The following is a 22,051-nucleotide window of genomic DNA, read 5'->3' on the forward strand; positions in this document are numbered from 1 at the left end:
ATCTAGGTGGCTACCGTTTCAACATAGACGACACGTGTCACTAGCGATGTACAGAGTATATATAGAGGAATGTATTAACTTCTTGCTACGCTATTGGGATAGCATTCATTGGCAACCAATATGGACATGGACCTCTACAAGACACTCCTGCTAGTGCAGCTTCTAGCTTGCCTTCTCTGGTTCTCACTACCGTTGCCAGCCTTGTCAAAAACTCATTACCATGACTTCGTTGTAAGCCCTCTCTCATAAGCCATTCATGATCTCATCACACCACTTGGTTGATGTCAAAAGCCGACGGTGCAGTCGCAGCCTGCACAATTTGGGTGCAGAAGCTGAGCTTGATGCAGCTTCTCTCTCTCTCTCTCTCTCTCTCTCTCTCTCTCTCTCTCTCTCTCGCCTAAGCGAGGAAAACCACGGGTGAGGACCCACGACCACCCTGCCGCACGTGACCCACCTCTGAAAGCTACTGACACACCCGTCAGCCAGCGGGGTTTGATCCGGGCACCTTCATCTCAGCACTCTCACAACACACACACACACCCCACCCCCGACCCCCAAGTTCTCTGTTTTACTCGAAGCTTATGTTGATCATTCTATGTGCATGCCTAGAACATCATGCCTAGAACTCATGACCAATGTTGTCAGAATTGTATCGCACCGATTTTTAACCGGATTGAACATAATGAGCTAACTTTTATCCAGCAACTGACGTGTCACAAAATATTAAAAATAATTTGAACCATTTTTTTTTAAAAAAAATATTTGAAAATAAGCCTAATCAACTTGTTTTTTGTATCGATTTTCTGCCAATATAATTTTTATTGTTCTAAACAGTTAAAGTTCCATTATTGCTAATTGCAATAAGAAAGTAAACAGAAGTTTTTCTTCTGCCAATGAAATTTCCATGCTCATCTTTTCTTCTAAATTACTCTAGGTGAATGGTGGAAAGTTGGTGTGATGACCATGTACCAAGAAAAAGTTCAAACGGGTGCAGACTTTAACAAATCTGATGCTTACACCATAAACGGCCAACCAGGTGATCTATTCGCATGTTCAAAAGCAGGTAAAAATTTTCTACCCTACTCAATTTTATCAAATAAATGAAAGAAACTCTTTGTTGTACGGTTGCAAGCATATTATGACACTTTAGTTTTTTAATCAGTATCTTTCCATTATATGAACGTATTTCATTGTTTTTCCCTTTTCCTTTTTTGTTTTTACCATTAGCAAGTAAAAAACGTGCTTCATTTTTTTTTCACACATGATACACATGCACACTATTATTTATCTGTATAGATTGACGAGGGCCTTTTCAAATCCAACATCTCTCTCTCTTACACACAAACACAAATATATGGCTATATTGTTGGACTAGGTCCAACCCATTTAGGTGACCCGGTTTGACACCATTGAGAAGATAGTGGGTGAAAGTTACCACGTAACTGCCTCTTTCCCCATTATATAAGAGGGTTGGCTGCTGCTAAGATGATGAGAGTTTTGCTACCGTCTACCCAAATTCCACGTACAGATGACTTGTTATAGGGTATTGCTCATCGTGGGCATCGATTGAACGAGGAAAATGGTAAACACTCGCACGCATACTGTGTAGCATCAACAGATACGCTTGCAGGTATACTTTCTGTGTATGTTGATGCACGTAATGCCAACATTGGGTTATGGGCCCACTACCATGCATACCGCTACGCATGGGTGTGTGCGGGTCTGCAGGCATTTGTTGCGACTGTCGTCGTGGGGTGACGTAAGTCGCAGGTTGACGGTGACAGTCACTGTGAGATAACTATTTTTCTAGCAGTATGTCGTCGTGAGGCGACTGCAAAAGAGTGAAATTGTCACCATGGAGCAATAGTATTTCCCGGTAGCCCATCAATATTGGTCGCCAGTACATGACTATTGTCGTTGTGATATGACTGTTATTCTCGGCAGACTGTCACCGAAAGCAACAACTTTTTTGGGCAGGTTGTTGCCATGGGGAAACAGCCTTCACCGGCGACAGTGCCATCCTGATGTGATCGTTCGTCGTCATGGGGCGACGTTGGTCATCGAATGATGGTGACAATCGTCGTAGGATGACTGTTTTTCTCGACAACTGTACGTCGGTGGCGGTTGTAGCCCCAGCGACCCTCATTAGAAAAAATAGACCGAGGGTTTTACCTATGGCCATCGAGCTGCAGGCAGTCTTGCTGGCAATAGGTTTTGCCTCAGGATGTCGCCAGGGTTGTCACCTGGAGCGTCGCCACAAACGTCGTCGGGGGGGGGGGGAGGATTGTCGGCGTCCGTATGGCAACGCATGGAATCCGAGGATTAAAACCCCCTTTCTCTGCTCCTTCAGTCGTGGGGCTGCAGTGGAGTCAACCATCATTGGGGGAAACGAGCTGATCGTTGTGGGGCGATATGCCGAAAGGGGCGGCCATTGAGTCGTGGTGCCGGGGAAGTCCCTCGACCGCAAGGGCCGTCGCCTGAGAACCCCGGTGACATTGGGTTGCAGGGTGGTCGGCCTGCGCCGTGGTCACCGCAGACGTCGTCGGGGCTAGAATGGGGTTGAGATCGTTGGATGACCGGCGTCTGCCCCCCTACTCCTTCAGTCATTGGGTTGCAATCTCGTCTGCCGTCGTCGGAGACCGTCCGGGGAATGATGGTTGGCGGCCTCGCCGGCACCGATGGCAGATGTGATCGGTCACCGGAGCACTAACATTTTTCGGTATAGTAATGGCCGACCTCCAGACCGGGTGGCCGATAGAGGAACCCTTTCGTAGGAAAGGGGGGTGACCTTCGTTGGTGGTTGCCATGGAGCCCTCGCCGGTATGTGTTACTGTGGGGCATCACCGGAAGTGACCATTGCCAACTGGGCACCAGTGTCAGTCGTCGTACGTCATCGTGGGGCAACGTGGGGTTGATCGGTGGTGCGGATCGCCGACAGGCGGCGTGGTAGTTCCCACAAAATGTCGTATCAATAGGGTCGGCCAATATGGTAGTTCCCCAAAATAGATTTCTTTGTCCAATTGTGATCCTTCCCAAATCCACGGAAGGGTGTTGGACTGCGGGCATCTCTTAATACATCTGGAAAAGTATCGCAATCTTCTTAGAATCTCTATGCCAGACAATCTTGTAGATGGACCTTCCATTTCAGTTGTGCCTGCTCTAAACGCATTCCTTTGTCATCGGAACGGATGGTCGCTGGGTAGAAATCGACGATGGCACTCAAACCAGCAAAGCTTTCTTCCATGCGTCAATCCAATAGCGTTGGAATCCTCCATGCAGTACGGACATGCCAACCTCCCATGTGTGCTTCAACCAGATAACATACCATATGCAGGAAAGTCACTGATTGTCCATAGAACAACGGCCTTCATATTGAAATTTTATTTTTTGTGGGCATCATATGTGGTAACACCGTCATCCCATAGTACTTTTAGTTCATCAATCAATTGCCTTAAATATATATCAAGATTTTGGCCAGGTGAGGTCGGACCAGGGATCAACAGAGACAAGAAAAGATTTGGACATTTCATACACAAGCTTAATGATAGGTTGTATGAAGTTACAAATACTAGCCAGCATGAGTATGGAGTTGATCTACCCCCAAATAGATTAAATCCATCTGTACATAGACCGAGTCTAACATTTCGCACTTCCATTGCGAAGTTCTGATGAGTACGATCAAAGTGCTTCCAAGCTTTACCGTCAACAGGATGTGTGATCTTGTTTTCATCATGTCGAACTTTATTTGCATGCCATCTCATGTGTTTAGTTGTCCTTGAAGACATATACAATCGTTGCAATCTAGGAGTGATAGAAAAGTAGCGGAGCGACTTGTATGAAACTTTCTTTGATCTCGTGCTACCATTGCCTCTTATCTTTGGCTTGAACCGAGGATGCCCACATGACGGGCATGATATGTTGTTTTCCTGATCCTTGAAATACAACATGCAGTGATTTAGACAAGCATCAATCTTTTTATACCTCATACCTAGAGCGTTGACCATAACTTTCGCACAATACAAATTTTGTGGCAATTTCTCATCTTTGGGCAGCATACTCTTCACAATCATGCACAAACGGTCAAAACATGATTGACTCAAATTATACTCGGACTTTAAATTCATTAGTTGAAGAACTGCAGACAAGATAGTGTGACTCTCGCAACCGTTCCAAAGTGGCTCATCAGCATCTCTAAGTAAATCATAAAATCTACTAGCTGCATCGTTTGGTGATTCTTCATCTACTGTAGTTCTTACATCACTAGGACTCATAGCAGAACCCGGTTTTGTTCCTGCGGCATCAAATATCAAATCCATATATGGATTATCGTGCACCACATTCATCCGTGCATCAAAATTGTTTCTAAATTCTTCTCCATGAAACGTCGAATTCTGATAATCACTCACAAAACCCTTCCCGTATAGGTGATGTCTAACGCCATGAGGTTCTACAAATCGATTATTCTTACAAATCTTGCAGGGACACATAATCTGACCTATGGGATCCACTGTACTGACACTTGCCATTGCAAATTCAATAAAACTTTCAACACCATCCATATATTCATGCGATAACTCATTGTTCAATATCCTACGGTACATCCATTCACGGTTTGCAGTCATTTTATCGTATGATGTTACGAATAATAAGCTAACCAGTTAAAAGAGAACCATCGGAATGCTATGATGAAGAAAATATCAAATTTATCATGCAATATATGATGTCATACAATAACAAGAATTATGATGCATGCATTGATAACTTAATATTTTTATGTGCAAACTATTAATGACACGATACATTCATTTGAAGCATGCTTTCATTATACAATTTCACATGGAAGCCATAATCAAATTGAAAGTAACTACATGCAAGCATGGATACAATTACATCAAACATTGCAATACATTGAAATCATTCATATCAAACAAATATCAAACATGTACCTACAGTAAACACACTCCAATATTCCACTAACTACTACCATGCCTAGCATGGAATCCGTACTCCAAAAATAAGAACACTTCTATTCTCATACATTAAAATCATGCTCAGCATGATCTCTGAACTCCAACAAAGCAGCCCTAGATATCAACAACTAAGTGAGTGTGTGAACAATAAAGTGTTACATCCAATAAATTAAATAACATGTGATGCGCTTGCATCACTTACTCACCACGGGTATTTACCCGATTTGCATTGTTTTTGTCACTTACTTACCACGGGTGGCTGAGCACAAGCGGGTTCCGTTGAGAAGTCTGCAAAAAACACTGTTTTAAAATAAAGTCACCACCTGCCGAAAAAAAAATTGAGGCAAATGAAAACATCTTGCATAGGCCTTGAGAAGCCCAGCACCCAATGACCTACCGAAACCCATGGGGTCGACCCCCTGCCGGAAAACGCAGGTGGTCGACCCCCTGACGGAAAACGCAGGGGGTCGACCCCCTGCCGGAACCGCAGGGGGTCGACCCCCTGCCGGAACCGCAGGGGGTCGACCCCTTGCCGGAAAAAGCAAATTACCTGCGCGTCTCCGGGCGGCTGTGGAAGGCTGACGGGGATCGGCAGCCGGCGAACGGTGGACGGTGGGGGCCAGAGAGAGGCCGACGGGACGGAGGGGGGGCGGGAGGGAGAGGGCAGAGGGCCGGAGCGGGAGCAGCGAAAGAAGAAAAGAAAAAGAGGGCTGGGATTAGGGGTTATGCGACATTTAGCGACGCATTAATTCTGTCGCTATGCCGCAGTAAATCCAAACACGAAAAATGGCGACGGAATATATTTCGTCGCCAATTCCGTCGCTAAATCGCGACGGAATATATTTCGTCGTAAAAGACGTCACTAAATGGTGCGTCCATTACGACAAAATATTTTCTCACAAAATCCGTCGGTAATTAGCGACGGGATATATTCCGTCACTATTTTCATAAATTTCATTGATTATAGCGACGGATGTGTTTCTCTCATTAAGCTGTCGCTAACTAGCAACAGAATAATTCCGTCGCTAACTAGCGACGGAATAATTCCTTCGCTAATCACCTATTTTCTTGTAGTGATACTCTGTGGCTTATTTTCAGCAGATACACTTGTAGGTACGCTTTCTGTGTATGTTGATGCAGGTAATGCCAACATATATACGACCCAATAGGTAACTCGAGTTCGGCATGAATGTTCGATTTTTTGTTCAAAAATAAAGTACGATGACATGGTTGTTTTGAATATAGTAATCAATAAAGAACTATGTCTTGATGTTTTAATATATAAAATTGTATTTTTACGGAAATATTATTAAATAATAATAAAATAATATTTACAAATATTAAATAAATGTCAACACATGTCATAGCTGTGGTGGGGTATCATAGCGTGTCTGATTCGTGCTAGGCATGACTCGCCCCTAATTGGTGTGTCATTGTGACGCAGCATTCATACTGACATATAGATAGAAAGGTTTCATGTACAACTTGTGTTTTTGTTTCCCCAAAAGACCAAACTTCACATGACAAATTAAGCATTTGCTATCAAAAAAAAAAAGTAAGCATTTGCGCTCATCCTAAAATGGTCATTCCCAGTGTGGTCCTGTATTCTAGGGTGCTGGAAAGGGGTGGAGTAGAGATGGTCCTAACTTTTTGCCTTTTACAATAAGTGGACATTTTGCATGATTTTATGTCCGAAAAATAAATTTGAATCCTAAAAGAAACACACCATGTGTGATCTCATATGTCAGGGTGTTGGGGATGGTACTAACCTTCTGAATTTTTCAACAAGTGGACATTTGTCCTGATCCTATCTCCCAAAATAAATTTGAAAATTACTAGATTTTGTGAGCTTTTGCGTCTCAGCATGAGGAATGCAGCTGTTATTTTATTGAATTTTAGCAAAACAAGAGAATGACAAGTTAAATTCTAATATTTTGTTAAAAAATAAAATGAGCCTCTATACTTGTTAATTGTTCTTTTAAGTTATAAAATATTATAAATAGTTAAATAAATCCTTGTATGGATCCATGATATCCATTCTTTTCTAATAGGTGCATTTGAATGTGTATCTTCTTACAACATTTTTTCTGCATGCGTAATCCTTGATCCCATTGTATATAACTCTGTTAAGTATATGAGAAATCTGAAATTTTAAGTTTTTTTTTCTCTCTCTCTCACTTTGGGGGGTGGGATGTTGTCCATAGGTTATTGGGGAACAATGATGTACTTTATCACCTTTCAAGGAGTCAGCTAGTACCTATTTAAATACTCAATAATTTGTGAAGTTGATAGTTTAAAACCTTGTTTGCTGGAAACCATCTACACCTTTTTTCATTTTGAATTGACCACATGTATTCAAAGTTTGATTTTCATTTGTTAAGCTTTTGAAACAGGGATGTCAACGGATTTGATATATAGGATATCCTACTATTCTAAATCCGATTAGTTGTATTTGGTTAAGAAAACTGAAACCGATTAACACTTGGATTTGGATTCGGTCTAAAATTTCATAGTTGAATCCAAAAGATATTTGATTCCAACCAATGGATATCCAAATCCCATTACATGTATTTTTTCAGATTTGGTATTAGATTTTTCTCATCCAAATCCTAATCTGGATCTGAGTCTGATTAGCTAATATCTGATTTGTCAGATTTGGTATTGACTACATCTGATCCGAATCCTAACTGTTTATGTCCCTATCTCGAAAGAATTCTTCTTTACTCCAACAGTAAAATGGCATAATGATTGATAGAAAATTAGTTTCTAACTTATCTAACATGTTCCTTGATCCTTTTCTTCTTTGCAGAAACTACTCGATTTCAGTTTGAGCATGGCAAAGTTTACCTTCTTCGCCTTGTCAATGGTGCAATGTCTGATGCGCTCTTCGTCGCCATAGCAAATCATACACTCACAGTTGTTGGTAGAGATGGATCCTATCTTAAGCCTTTTGATAATGAATATGTCATAATAAGCCCAGGACAAACGATGGATATTCTTGTACAAGCCAACCAGCAGAAACAACTTTATTATATGGCTGCTGCTCCTTACATTTCTAGTGATGAAACGGCCTACGCTGATGACACTGTAGCCACAGCAATAATTGAATATCAGGGCCACAACACTTCCCAAGCCTCACTCCCATTTCCAAGCCTTCCAGCAACTGATGATATCCATGCAGCATATGCATTTTCTATCCAAGAGCGAAGTCTTGCATCCAAGGATCATCCTATTGATGTTCCACAGGAAATGGACTCAAGGTTTGTCTTTACTATATCAATGAATATTGAGCTTTGCCCTAATGCCAGCTGCAAAGGTATAAATGGGACAAAGTTTGCCTCCAGTATGAACAATATATCATTCATTAATCCATCAATTGACATCCTAAAAGCATACTACCAAAGCATCAATAATGTTTACACAACTGACTTTCCAAGCATTCCACCATATATGTTCAATTTTACGGATTCCACTTCTGATGAAGCTCTCCTATATCCTGAGATTGGTACAAGAGTGAAGGTGTTGAACTATAATGAAACAGTTGAGATTGTGTTTCAATCGACGGCACTACTAAGAGCAGATAATCATCCCATGCATCTACATGGATATGATTTCTATGTAGTTGGACGAGGTTTCGGAAACTTTCATGACAATATTGACCCATTGAATTACAATTTGGTTGACCCTCCATTGGAGAACACAATCGCAGTTCCATACATAGGATGGGCTGCTGTGAGGTTTAGAGCAAGCAACCCAGGTATTATGTTACATCACTTCTCTTTCCATTACATGTTTTTGCATAGTAGTACTTACAATAGATTGTGACTGTGTCTTGCAGTAGTATGGCAGAATCTGTCCTGCTTATGCTATGTCGACATGTTTATGTTGCTAAACTTAGTTCTATGTTTCCAAAATTATTTTGTGGTCCATTTTAACTGTCAATAAAACACATAATTCATTTATATATGCTTCTACTGTTCAAGCTAGTTTGTTATTCATAGACTATTCTTGCTAGCAAATGTCAAACACTGGAAGTGTCCTGGCTGCATTTTGCTAATTGACTCATCTTACCCAGCAAAACAGAACTCACTAGAAGAGTTTGTGATATATATATATATATATATATATATATATATATATATATATATATATATATATATATATATATATATATATATAGTAGAGCGTAGGTGCTTGCTATACAGACGGGTTTTTATGCTCTTCTGATGTTTTTTTCGCAGCTCTGACCCCATAAATGTGTTGGGCATGGTCAATTTACAAGGAATCCATACCTGGATCAGGTGTTTTCGATGAAAAAATGATATTTGAAGCCTTAAAATTTTACAAAGATTTTGGACCATTGATTTTTTGAAACGTATAAAAACCCACCCATGTGTCGGAATCAAACACTTCAAAAGCTGATCCTTGTAAAATCAAGTACAGAGATCACATCTGAACAGGCAGCATTAAAAAAAACAAAAAAAAAACACAGGAAGAGCATAAAAAACCATCAATCACGTATCGCAAGCACCTAATGTTCAAGCACCTATGCTGTACTATATACATATATATATATATATATATATATATATATATATATATATATATATATATATATATATATATATATATATATATATATATATATATATATATATATATATATATATATATATATATATATATATATATATATATATATATATATATATGTGTGTGTGTGTGAAAGCAATACGCTTGTTTCTATCAGTTGATCTACCAAATATATTCCAAATCTGCTAAACAAAAGGACAGAGGAAATTTTCAGTGTTGTCAGTGCATTAAACTGGGGGCTGGACTCTGATCTAACCTGAGAAGGTATTACTTTGGGCACATTTTGGGAATCCAAAACCTTACATTACTTACCCTCTTAGATCTAAATCGCACTCACCAATTGGGTTAAACATGAATCCTGTGTAACGGTGTCCTGCTTGACCCAGATCTAGTACATTCCTTTTGGGGTGAGTTGATAAAATACATATCAAAACAAGAGCACTACCACAAAGTCAAACAAGTGTACGGAATATTATGTATAGGCTGGGAATGCTACAACCCAACCTTGATTTGAATTTGAGGGTGAAGGCATGTTAGCTTGGAAGTAATTGCTCTGCCCCAAATCTGACTCATCCACAGTGCCAAGAGAAATGCTTATATATTATTAGGTGGTTCTTGCTTAGTTTATATTTGTGTGGTTCTTGCATAATTTATGTATTGTTTATGACAAATTTGCTTAGTTTATTTGGAAAGTTTCTGACCAGCATTGGATCAATTTTCACATTACTGTCAACTAGTTCTTGTGTAGCTATAGAGACTGCTTACATAATTGTTCCGCATGCAGGCGTTTGGCTGCTGCATTGCCACTTTGATCGCCACTATACTTGGGGAATGTCGATGGTTTTTATAGTGAAGGATGGCCCAACAGCTGAAACAAGTCTGTTGCCCCCACCACCACACATGCCCCCATGCACTGATTCAGATCTTGTTGACAAAACTGGGATCTATGACCCACCAGATCAATGAAGGGCATAGAAATACTTGTGCTATCAACCTAGTTAGTTATTATGATCTCTCTCTCTCTCTCTCTGCACTTAGGGAAAAGCTGACATTGATAGGCTCCCAGTTGGTAAAACCAATGTCAGTATCGCTATCGGCCCTGAATCGTTTGGCCACCGATTCAGCTGTATTGGCAGATACCGATTTTCAAGTAAATCTTTCTGTATTGGCCAAAAAATTAATAAAAAAATATTATGTATCAATCATAACGTAACACATGTTAAAATTATTAAAAAATTTAATTTTTAGTATTTTTTGCATTTATTAAAAAATAACCGATTCACCCCCTGAATCGTATCGAATTTTCTGCCGGTACGATGCGTATGGGCCTATACTCACCAATATTGGTAACATTGGGTAAACTCTTGAGGCCCCTCCTACCAATCCAGTGCACCCATTTTGGACCTTGCAGAAAGGAACACCCTTTGTAGGTTTCCAACTCTCGGCATATTGCCAATTTGATCATGTATGGGTACCAACGGAATCATGTCTTGCGGCAAAAGGCAAAAACTCAACGATCTGAATAGCCGTAACTGAAGAGTTTGGTGATTACACATTGGTATTTCACAGTTTATTCATTTTTGTTGCTAAGATCCTTCACAATCAAAATGGATCTCAATAGGCCCCTAGTTTTGAAATGTTGTTACACTGCCTTCTGAAGCGGACGCAGTGCTCATTTGGATCTCCATGCGCTTCTTCACCTAACAGTCAAAATTAATAGGAAAGGCTGGTGAACACATCTCCGCATGACCACTTGACTTAATATTACAATGAGAATGACAGAAGCCAAAAGCATGAACAGTATAAACATTTATATGAAAATTACCAAAATTTAAATGAAACATCACCACCATACTTTTCCTTCCCCTTGGCTTTTAGTTTTTTCGGATATTCAAGGTGCGTGTACCCGAAACTTTTAATCCTTCAAATATAATTTGCTCTTGGGACACTTTCCATCTCATGTAACTCGAAATCACAAGATGGGTAGTGTGGCTTCGAATCGCATGAGTAAAATGCCTTTAAATTTTAAATATGGCTTCAAATCTCACTGCCGTATTTTCTCATGTTTACTTGCAGATGAAAAATTCAGCTAATGAGAATCGTTTTTTCACCATTGCGAGAGAATAATTCTCATTTTTGGGCCAAGCAAATGTGCAATTAATTTTTACAAAGATGCTACATAAAATGGCCTCCCTAAGAACAGAAGAATTGGAAAAAAAACATACAGACAAACATACACCACCTCAAAGTCCTATATATTCATGAGAAAGGGCATTGGGACAGGATTTTGTCAAACTCAAACCTCCACGTAACCCAAGGGAAGAAAAAGCCACCCAATTTTTTACTAGATACACTACAAAAATATTTCTTTACTGGAGCAAAAATTGCGCCAGTAAAGACAGGGAAAGCGCCAGTAAAGATCTTTACAGGCACTCGCGTTATGTCAATAAGTGTGCCACAGTTGGTATTGTCAGTATAGCCTTTACTGGTGCAAAATATTCATGCCAGTAAACATTGTTTTTATTGGGGTTAAATTTGCGCCAATAAAAATCACTTTATTGATACTAATATGGTGCAAGTAAAGAGATTTTCTCACTTTTTAATAAAAGAAAATATCAGCTTTACTGGCACAATTTTTTTTTTATGCCAATGAAGAGATTTTTTCACATTTTTAATTAAAAAATATAATCTTTACTGGCACAAATTTTTTTGCCTATAAAGATCTATTTATTGGAGCTAATATGGTACCGGTAAAGAGATTTCCTTACATTTTAATTAAAAAAATATTATCTTTACTTGCACAAAAAGTTTTCGCACCAGTGAAGATCTCTTTTCTTGCATATTTTTTGAACTAGCAAAGCTGATTTTTTTTTCTAGTTATCAATATGTTCATACATATATTTATTCATTTATTCATTCATTCATAACCTACTCATACATATATTTAATATAATATATACTTGTTCATTCATTTATTCACGAACTTGCTTATATATTTAATACTAAATAGTTGTTCATTTATTCATTTATTCATTTATTCATTCATTCATTCATAAACTTGTTGATATATTCAATATTATATACTTTTTCATTCATTTATGAACCCACTTATACATTCAACAATATATACATATTCATTCATTTATGAACCTACTTATACATTCAATATTATATACATGTTCATTAATTCATGTATGAATCTGCTTATACATTCAATATTATATACTTGATCATGTATGAACATTCAATAATATATAAATTTGCTTCTACATTTAATACTAAATAGTTATTCGTTTATTCATTCATTCATAAACCTACTTATATATTCAATATTATATACATGTTCATTCATTCATTCATAAACCTGGTTATACATTCAATACTATATACATGTTTATTCTTTCGTTCATGAACCTGCTTATACATTCAATACTATATACATGTTTATTAATTCATTCATGAACTTGCTTATACATTCAATATTATATACATATTCATTTATTCATGAACCTGCTTATACATTCAATACTATATACGTCTTCATTCATTCATGAACATACTTATACATTCAATAATATATACTTATTCATTCATTCATTCATGAACCTGCTTATTCATTCATTGAATATAAAAACTGCTTATACATTCATTCAATACAAAAATTGCTTATACATTAATTCATTTATGAACCAAATCATTCATTAACTATAAAACCTGCTTATATATTCATTTATTCGTTTATCCAACCATTCATTTATTCATACATACACTATTATATCTCTTCATTCGGCTCTCAATAACTACATTCTTCATAACTCTAATATTCATAATTAAAACCCTACAAAAAATACAACATGCAAAGCATTCATACACACTACTATATTTCTTTCTTCAACCCTCCATAACTCCAATATTTACAATTAAAACATTGCAAAAAACACAACATGCAAAGCATTCATACATACTACTATATTTATTCCTTTAACCCTTTATAACTCCAACATTTATAATAGAAACCATGTAAAAACATATGCAAAGCATTCATACACACTCTATTATATATATCTTCATTCATTCCTCCATAACTACATCCGCCATAACTTCAACATTAACAACTACAATATTCACATAACATTTAAAGCATGCTAGATGAGGAGACTTAAAGGTCAAACTAGTATAAAAAAAAAATCATACATATAAACAATATCAAATAATAGACAAAAAAAATAAGTTTTGTCTCAAATATATACAAATAATTTTAAAGTTCATGAATTACATGGAAGAGACACACTTTGTGTACCATACTTGTATACGAGGCCTGCAAATAAACATAGATGAAAGCATTATGGGCGCGCGCGTGCGCACACACACGCACACACACACACACACACACACACACACACACATATATATATATATATATATATATATATATATATATATATATATATATATATATATATATATATATATATATATATATATATATATATATATATATATATAAAAAGTTTGAATAATTTTGGAGTTCATGAAATAATAAATGATGAAGTTGGTTTATAGTGTCTTCAACTCCTCAATAAAATGTTGCAAAAACAAATTAATATCATTTCCAAGAGAATTTGGCCTAGGAATTGGCAAAGACACATCATGTAAGATTGCTTCGTACACATCCATGAAAGCAAGTTGTATGCAATGATAAGGACGGTCCATATGTTGTGAGTAGTACTCAAAGTTCTGTAGGGATTGAAACTAATACTTGTCAATCTAAATCTAACATTGTGACTATCAACTATAAACGATGGATGAGCAAGATCAAAAGATTTCCACACATATGAGTCTATTTGATGCCTTAAACTACCATATTTAACATGACCTTTATGGCACATCATTTGAAAAGCAGTTTTTATTGACATAACACATGACCTTCTAAAAATCTATTGCACATTATATGATCGAAAACATCTTGCACTGGCTGCCATAAGAGATTAATACATATTCGACATGGGCACTTGATCTTTCCTTCCCATACTATATTTGCATTATTCAACATTTTTTGATGTTTCTGTAATTTATGGATAATTAAATTTGGAGCCATTATTCATGAAATTCAAGTTTTGATTGCTTTCGTATCGAAATTTCGAAGAGAACAATCTTTGTTTCGTTGAACAAGGAGTTGATTTCAGTTTCGAGCGAGCCCAACAAGTTCTATGCGTATTTTGGTTAATTCGGGAGAGTTTCAGGGGTATTTTGGATCCGAAGGACATAGTCATCCGATTTTGTATTGACTAAGCCATTCAACTGCATGATGGTCACAGTTGACCACTTTCAGTTTGACTAAGTAGCATGTTGGTTAATTCTAAAAATAACCAAGGGTTATAATGGGTTCGAGGGACTGAGTGGCATGCAAGGCCATTTTTAACCTTTTGGGGATTGAGCTGCCACCCAATTCAGCCAACCTCAGTTGGTCAAACCTGCCAGGGTCTGCAGAGACCTGGTACTGCCTGACTAGGATGGTATCATTCTAGCCATTTTTTAGCCGGTTGTTGGCGGTGTATATATGTGTGTGTGTGTATATATATATATATATATATATATATATATATATATATATATATATATATATATATATATATATATATAAAGCAAAAAATGTGTAGGTGCAAATTTGATACATGCTAAATGGATTTTTTTGCCTTTTCGAGTTTTTTTTTTCACAGTTCTGACCCCATAAATGTGTTGGGCATGGTCAATTTATGAGAAATCCAAGCTTGTATTATGTGTTTTTGATGAAAAAATGATATTTGGAGCTTAACAAATTTATAAAGATTTTGGACCATTGATTTTTCAAACCTTATAAAAACCCACCCATGTGTAGGAATCAAACACTTCAAGAGGTGATCCCTATAAAATCAAGTACATAGATCATGAAAAAACCCTGAAACACTCATTTAGCACGTATCATTTTAATACCTAACATTTTGCACCTACCCATTACTCTCTCTCTCTCTCTCTCTCTCTCTCTCTCTCTCTCTATATATATATATAGATATATATATATATATATATATAAAAGGATGGAAGTAATGGTGGACTAGGTTTTCGTTCAGTGTTACTTGGATGCATTCAATGATGTGTTGGATGCCAAAAATCTCACCGATAATGTGCTGCCAATGCCGTATGATGGAACTCAAGCAAGAAAATTCCTTCCTAACTGAAAAAACTCATCAAAAACTCACTGAAAAAACTAAGGTTGAGGACCACAAAACCCTTGCAAAGAAACTTGACTTTTATACGCAAAGTCGCATTTAATGTGTATGAAGTTGTGCAAATGTAACACATGATGGTCGGGAGATTCGCAAAAAGGTAACGAGAATATTTGCAAACCTGATAAGTTTGCATGCTGAATATGCAAATGTTTAGTATATCCACAATTGAGGTCACAAGGTTCACACATATGAAGGAGGTTCCCAAGTCATGATGTCTATAAATGTTTAGCATGAACATGCTAAACTCGAATAAGAAAACATGCAAAGGTAAGAGCATTGATAAAATAACCTTAAGACATTCTTTTATAATGTATTAAAAGGAGGTTCACATATAATATTTGTGAATGACATGCCATATATCTGCAGATGTATATCCTTATTTTATGTTATTTTTTAGTTAAAGAAGGTTTGCATGTTGTTTGCACGAAAGTCAAGCCATCTGCAAATGTAGAGTGAAGCTGCCGATCTTAAACTTTTACCCTAAACTCCTGACACTGGGTAGGTTAATACTAACATCTCCTGACACTGGGTAGGTTAATCACCACGACACAATTACCCTAAACAACTTCACAGGTTGAAAGAGAAGGAGAGAGACTCGAGAAGAAGCAACAAACTGGAAGAAAACTCATTTTGTGAAAATCTTTCTCCATATAAAGCAGCTAGGGTATACCAAAGCAAGTGGCGCAAGGTAACTCACCGATCCTGGGTGGTCACCAACCTGCTTTGGGCACCACATGTCAATAGCATCTCATCATGGGTGGCCACCATCCCAACATTGATGTCGCATGTTACTTGTATCCCATCGTGGGCGACCATTGTTCCAACATAGAAACCATGTATCACTAGCATCCCATTATGGGTGGCCACCGTCCCAACACGAATGCCATGTGTCACTGCCATCGTTCCAACATGGGTGGCCATTGCTATAACATAGGCTTCACATGTCACTGGCCTCTCAACATACTTACAAGTAGACGCTATCTAAAAGGATAGGTGTTGCCTGCCAAAAAAAGTCATAAAGGACCTTTGAAAATTTTTAAAGGTAAAGATAAAGGTCAAGGCCATGACCATGACCATGACCATGACCATGACCATGACCATGACCATGACCATGGCCAGGTTCGGGTCTGGGTCTAAATCTAAATATTAGTATTAATATTAATATTAATATTAATATTTAAAGTTCATTTGACAAGTATTTGACAAACCCAAAATCTAATGACCTTGAGGGCCTTGCCCTCTAAGGCAACACTCCTCATTATAAACTTATAAAGTTTTCCAATAATGATCAATATGGGACAAAATATTTTTTATAAAATGGGCTTTTCCCTCCAAAAGACTTTTTTAAAGAACTAGTAACAAGAAATGGTGATTTTACCAAAAAACTTTGTTTTCAAAAGGTTATATTTTGAGCCAAATAACATGTATCATTGGGTTTTCAACTAGCAATGTCCTAGCACAAGATCACGTGCCCTGACAACTCCAACCAACCAGGCAGATCCCTTGTTGGTACCCTAAAATCTTTTCTGTCAAATATGTACCTCTCCTGCAATACTAACATCCTTTGACACTGGGTAGATTAGTCACCATGACACAGTTACTCTGAACAATTTCACAAGTTGAGAAAGACTCAGGAAGAAGCACCAAACTAAAAGAAGTTAACTCATTTTTTTGAAAATCTTTTTCCATATAAAGCAGTTGGGGTATACCAAACCAAGTGGTGCAAGGTAACTCGCTCATCCTAGGTGGCCACCAACACGACATAGGCATCATGTGTCACTAGCATCCTATCAAGGTGGCTACCATCCCAACATAGACGACACATGTCACTAGCGTTCCATCATGGACGACCACCATTCAAACATGGATGCCATGTGTTACTAGCATCCCATCATGGGCGGCCACCGTCCCATCATGGGTAGCCACCGTCCCAACATGGATGACATATGTCACCGCCACCGCCCCAACATAGGCAGCCACCGCTACAACATAGGCTCCACGTGTCATTGAAAACTTTTAAAGGTCAAGGTCAGGACCAAGATCAAGACCATGACCAGGTTCAGGACCAAGTTTAGGTCTGGGTACAGGTCCGAGTCAAAATCCAAATCTAAATTCAAATATTAATATTAATATTAATATTAATATTTAAAGTTCATTTGACAACCATTTGACAAGCCCAAGATCTAATGCCCTTGAGGGCCTTGTCCTCTAAGGTAACCCTCATTATAAAGTTATATAGTTTTTCAACAATGATCAATACAGGACAAAACATTTTACATAAAATAGGTTTTTTCCTGAAAAAGGCTTTTTCAAACAACTAGTAATAAGAAATGATTATTTTGCCAAAAAAACCTTATTTTCAAAATGTTATATTTTGAGTCAAATAACAACAATCCCCTCATGTGGGTCAAAAGATAGGATAGGATAGGAAAAAATAGCGAAGCTATTCATGAAAGTCATATGCATAAATGCAAGTATCTTTCGGTTTTCGGTTTTAGTATGAACAAGATTCAAACAATCTCAGAAACTAAGTAGCTAGCAACTTTGAACTTAGTCTTTAACGTGAACTTATTAGGCCTATTCGCATACATACTCTTTTTAGGTAACTATATGGTATTAGCAGGACCACTCCCACCTAAAAGTCATGAGCACAAAAAAGGTGGTTCTGGACAAAAAGGGAGTACCTAAAAAGAGACCTAAATATGGTATTAGCAGGACATTCGCTTAGTTTTTCTATACCGTTTTAGATAGTCGAGCTCTATCCACGACTTTTAAAGCTAGCTATATATATATATATATATATATATATATATATATATATATATATATATATATATATATATATATATATATGATGAAGAAAAACCTTAATAAAAAACCGGGTCAGTTAGTGTGTCTGCCTCTCTGCGACGTGAAACTCTGGGTTGAGGACACGACCACGCAGCCCAAGACTTTTAAACCTGTAACTACAATTTGCTCTTAAGATCGCGTGTGATTCAAAATCAAATGATAAGGTGGACAGTATGAATTGAAATCACTTGAGAAGTAAAATGAGAGTAGGGATACAAGGATCGTCTAAGAGCCAGATTATATGACAGGCTAATCACATGACAGCAGTACTCAGAGTGATTGGCCTGTGTCACATAGTCTGGCACTTAAGCAAGCACTGGATCTCGTTCAGTAAAACGGCTCCAAATGTGTTTTCTAACCTCACTGCCCCCATTTTCTCCCATTTGAGAAATGGGCAACTGGCGAGCCGAGCCATGAGTAGCCCATTTAGCTTAAATGAGTGGAGCATGAACACAGTGTGTTTTTGGCTCGAGAGAGTTGGTATAGATAAATCAATATATTTTTTGTATAATATATATATTTAAGTGTAATGTATAAAAAAACAATGCATGTAATATATATATATATATATATATATAAAGAGAATGATGCATGATATATATATATATATATATATATATATACACAAAAAAAATAAGCTATTAAGTGTAATATATAAAAAATATATATTTGATGTATAAATAACATGGTATGTTTTTTGCACGAGCCAACTTGTGTTCGGATCGTCTAATTTAGGGACAAGCCAAGCTCAAGCCCGGCTCAGCTAATCACAAAGACCAGCCAAGTCATGAGCTCAATCCATTGGTAAAAGAGGTGAGCCCCGGCCTGAACATGCGCTGTTCGGTTAGTTCGGCTGGTTTATCAGCCCTACCTGCAAGTCATATTCATGAGAAAGGCTGGTGTACAAGTATTTTGCCACATCCAAACCTCCACCCAACACCATGGAAAGAAAAAGCCAAACCAAGTGTCGCATTTCTAGACAATTCAGAGCGATGTACTGAGTATATATAGAGGAATGTATTAACTTCTTTCTACGCTATTGGGATAGCATTCATTGGCAACCAATATGGACATGGACCTCTACAAGACACTCCTGCTAGTGCAGCTTCTAGCTTGCCTTCTCTGGTGCTCACTACCGTTGCCAGCCTTGTCAAAAACTCATTACCATGACTTCGTTGTAAGCCCTCTCTCATAAGCCATTCATGATCTCATCACACCACTTGGTTGATGTCAAAAGCCGACGGTGCAGTCGCAGCCTGCACAATTTGGGTGCAGAAGCTGAGCTTGATGCAGCTTCTCTCTCTCTCTCTCTCTCTCTCTCTCTCTCTCTCTCTCTCTCTCTCGCCTAAGCGAGGAAAACCACGGGTGAGGACCCACGACCACCCTGCCGCACGTGACCCACCTCTGAAAGCTACTGACACACCCGTCAGCCAGCGGGGTTTGATCCGGGCACCTTCATCTCAGCACTCTGACAACACACACACCCCACCCCCGACCCCCAGTTCTCTGTTTTACTCGAAGCTTATGTTGATCATTCTATGTGCATGCCTAGAACATCATGGTCTCTCTTTTGCAGGTGGAACCAACCTCTTACACAAGACTCTGTGAAACTAAGGACATCTTAACAGTCAATGGACAGTTCCCTGGACCAACTTTATACGTAAACAGGGGCGACAGATTGATGGTCAATGTATACAACAGAGTTCATTACCCAATCACTATTCATTGGTACATATTACCTTTACCCTTTCTTCAAGGGACGTAAACAGATTCGAGTTTTTCTCTAAAAGCAAGAACTAACATTTGGTCATGTCTAGCACCATCTATTTACTGTTTTCATGTGCTAAAGTTGGTCCAAATCAATTTTCTTGAAACTTCAAATCATCCTCATTTTCATGTATTTATGAGTTGATGATTTTTTTACTATCTTGAAATTTTAATATACTGATCTACCTACTTAAATAAGTTATACTAAACACATACGTGTTAAGTCTAGGGCTAGACAATGGACTGGTCGGGCCAGGCCCGGTTTAAGTCAGGTCCAGGTCTAATACAAACCCATGGCCTACCAAAAGTTGAGCATGTTTTTGTAACTTTTTCATATATATATATATATATATATATATATATATATATAGAGAGAGAGAGAGAGAGAGAGAGAGAGATGCAGTTTTTTTATATTTACATGGATAAACTGAGAAACTGCCCACAAGACCAGAGGCCTAACTGTACTGGTTCTGCCTTCGGGACTTGGTCGCTGTTCTGACAGCATAAAACTCTGTGGGCTTACCAATTGCTCCAGGAAATTAAAATTTTAAAAAATGCAGGCATGGGCTGTTGAACCCCGGGAATCCTTGGTCAGATGGTCCAGAATACATCACGCAGTGTGGCATTCAATCGGGAGCGAATTTCACCCATGATCTACACTTCAGTACAGAAGAAGGGACCATTTGGTATCATGCTCACAGTGAATGGACACGAGTCACAGTCCATGGGGCCGTTGTGGTCTACCCAAAAATTGGAGCTACCTATCCATACCCAAACCCATACAAGGAGTACGTTGTGGTTTTCAGTAAGTTCACTTGATCACTCATGACCAATGTTGTCAGAATTGTATCGCACGATTTTTAACCGGATTGAACATAATGAGCTAACTTTTATCCAGCAACTGACGTGTCACAAAATATTAAAAATAATTTGAACCATTTTTTAAAAAAAAAAATATTTGAAAATAAGCCTAATCAACTTGTTTTTTGTATCGATTTTCTGCCAATATAATTTTTATTGTTCTAAACAGTTAAAGTTCCATTATTGCTAATTGCAATAAGAAAGTAAACAGAAGTTTTTCTTCTGCCAATGAAATTTCCATGCTCATCTTTTCTTCTAAATTACTCTAGGTGAATGGTGGAAAGTTGGTGTGATGACCATGTACCAAGAAAAAGTTCAAACGGGTGCAGACTTTAACAAATCTGATGCTTACACCATAAACGGCCAACCAGGTGATCTATTCGCATGTTCAAAAGCAGGTAAAAATTTTCTACCCTACTCAATTTTATCAAATAAATGAAAGAAACTCTTTGTTGTACGGTTGCAAGCATATTATGACACTTTAGTTTTTTAATCAGTATCTTTCCATTATATGAACGTATTTCATTGTTTTTCCCTTTTCCTTTTTTGTTTTTACCATTAGCAAGTAAAAAACGTGCTTCATTTTTTTTTTCACACATGAGAAACATACACATGCACACTATTATTTATCTGTATAGATTGACGAGGGCCTTTTCAAATCCAACATCTCTCTCTCTCTCTCACGCACAAACACAAATATATGGATATATTGTTGGACATAACGGATCTGGGTCCAACCCA

General features: G+C 37.8%; 1 protein-coding gene across 1 annotated transcript; it reads left to right on the forward strand.

Moving 5' to 3' along the window:
- Positions 1-2,572: 2,572 nt before the first annotated feature.
- Positions 2,573-10,529, forward strand: LOC149831138 (laccase-14-like). Its single transcript, XM_090012943.1, has 4 exons — positions 2,573-2,687; positions 6,072-6,110; positions 7,780-8,727; positions 10,312-10,529. The coding sequence occupies exons 1-4, from the start codon at positions 2,573-2,575 to the stop codon at positions 10,527-10,529; spliced, it is 1,320 nt and encodes a 439-aa protein (XP_089869069.1).
- The last annotated feature ends 11,522 nt before the right edge of the window (positions 10,530-22,051 follow it).

The sequence above is a fragment of the Nuphar pumila genome, chromosome 7 (genome assembly GCF_984573655.1).
Source record: "Nuphar pumila chromosome 7, dmNupPumi1.hap1.1, whole genome shotgun sequence".
NCBI lineage: Eukaryota > Viridiplantae > Streptophyta > Magnoliopsida > Nymphaeales > Nymphaeaceae > Nuphar > Nuphar pumila.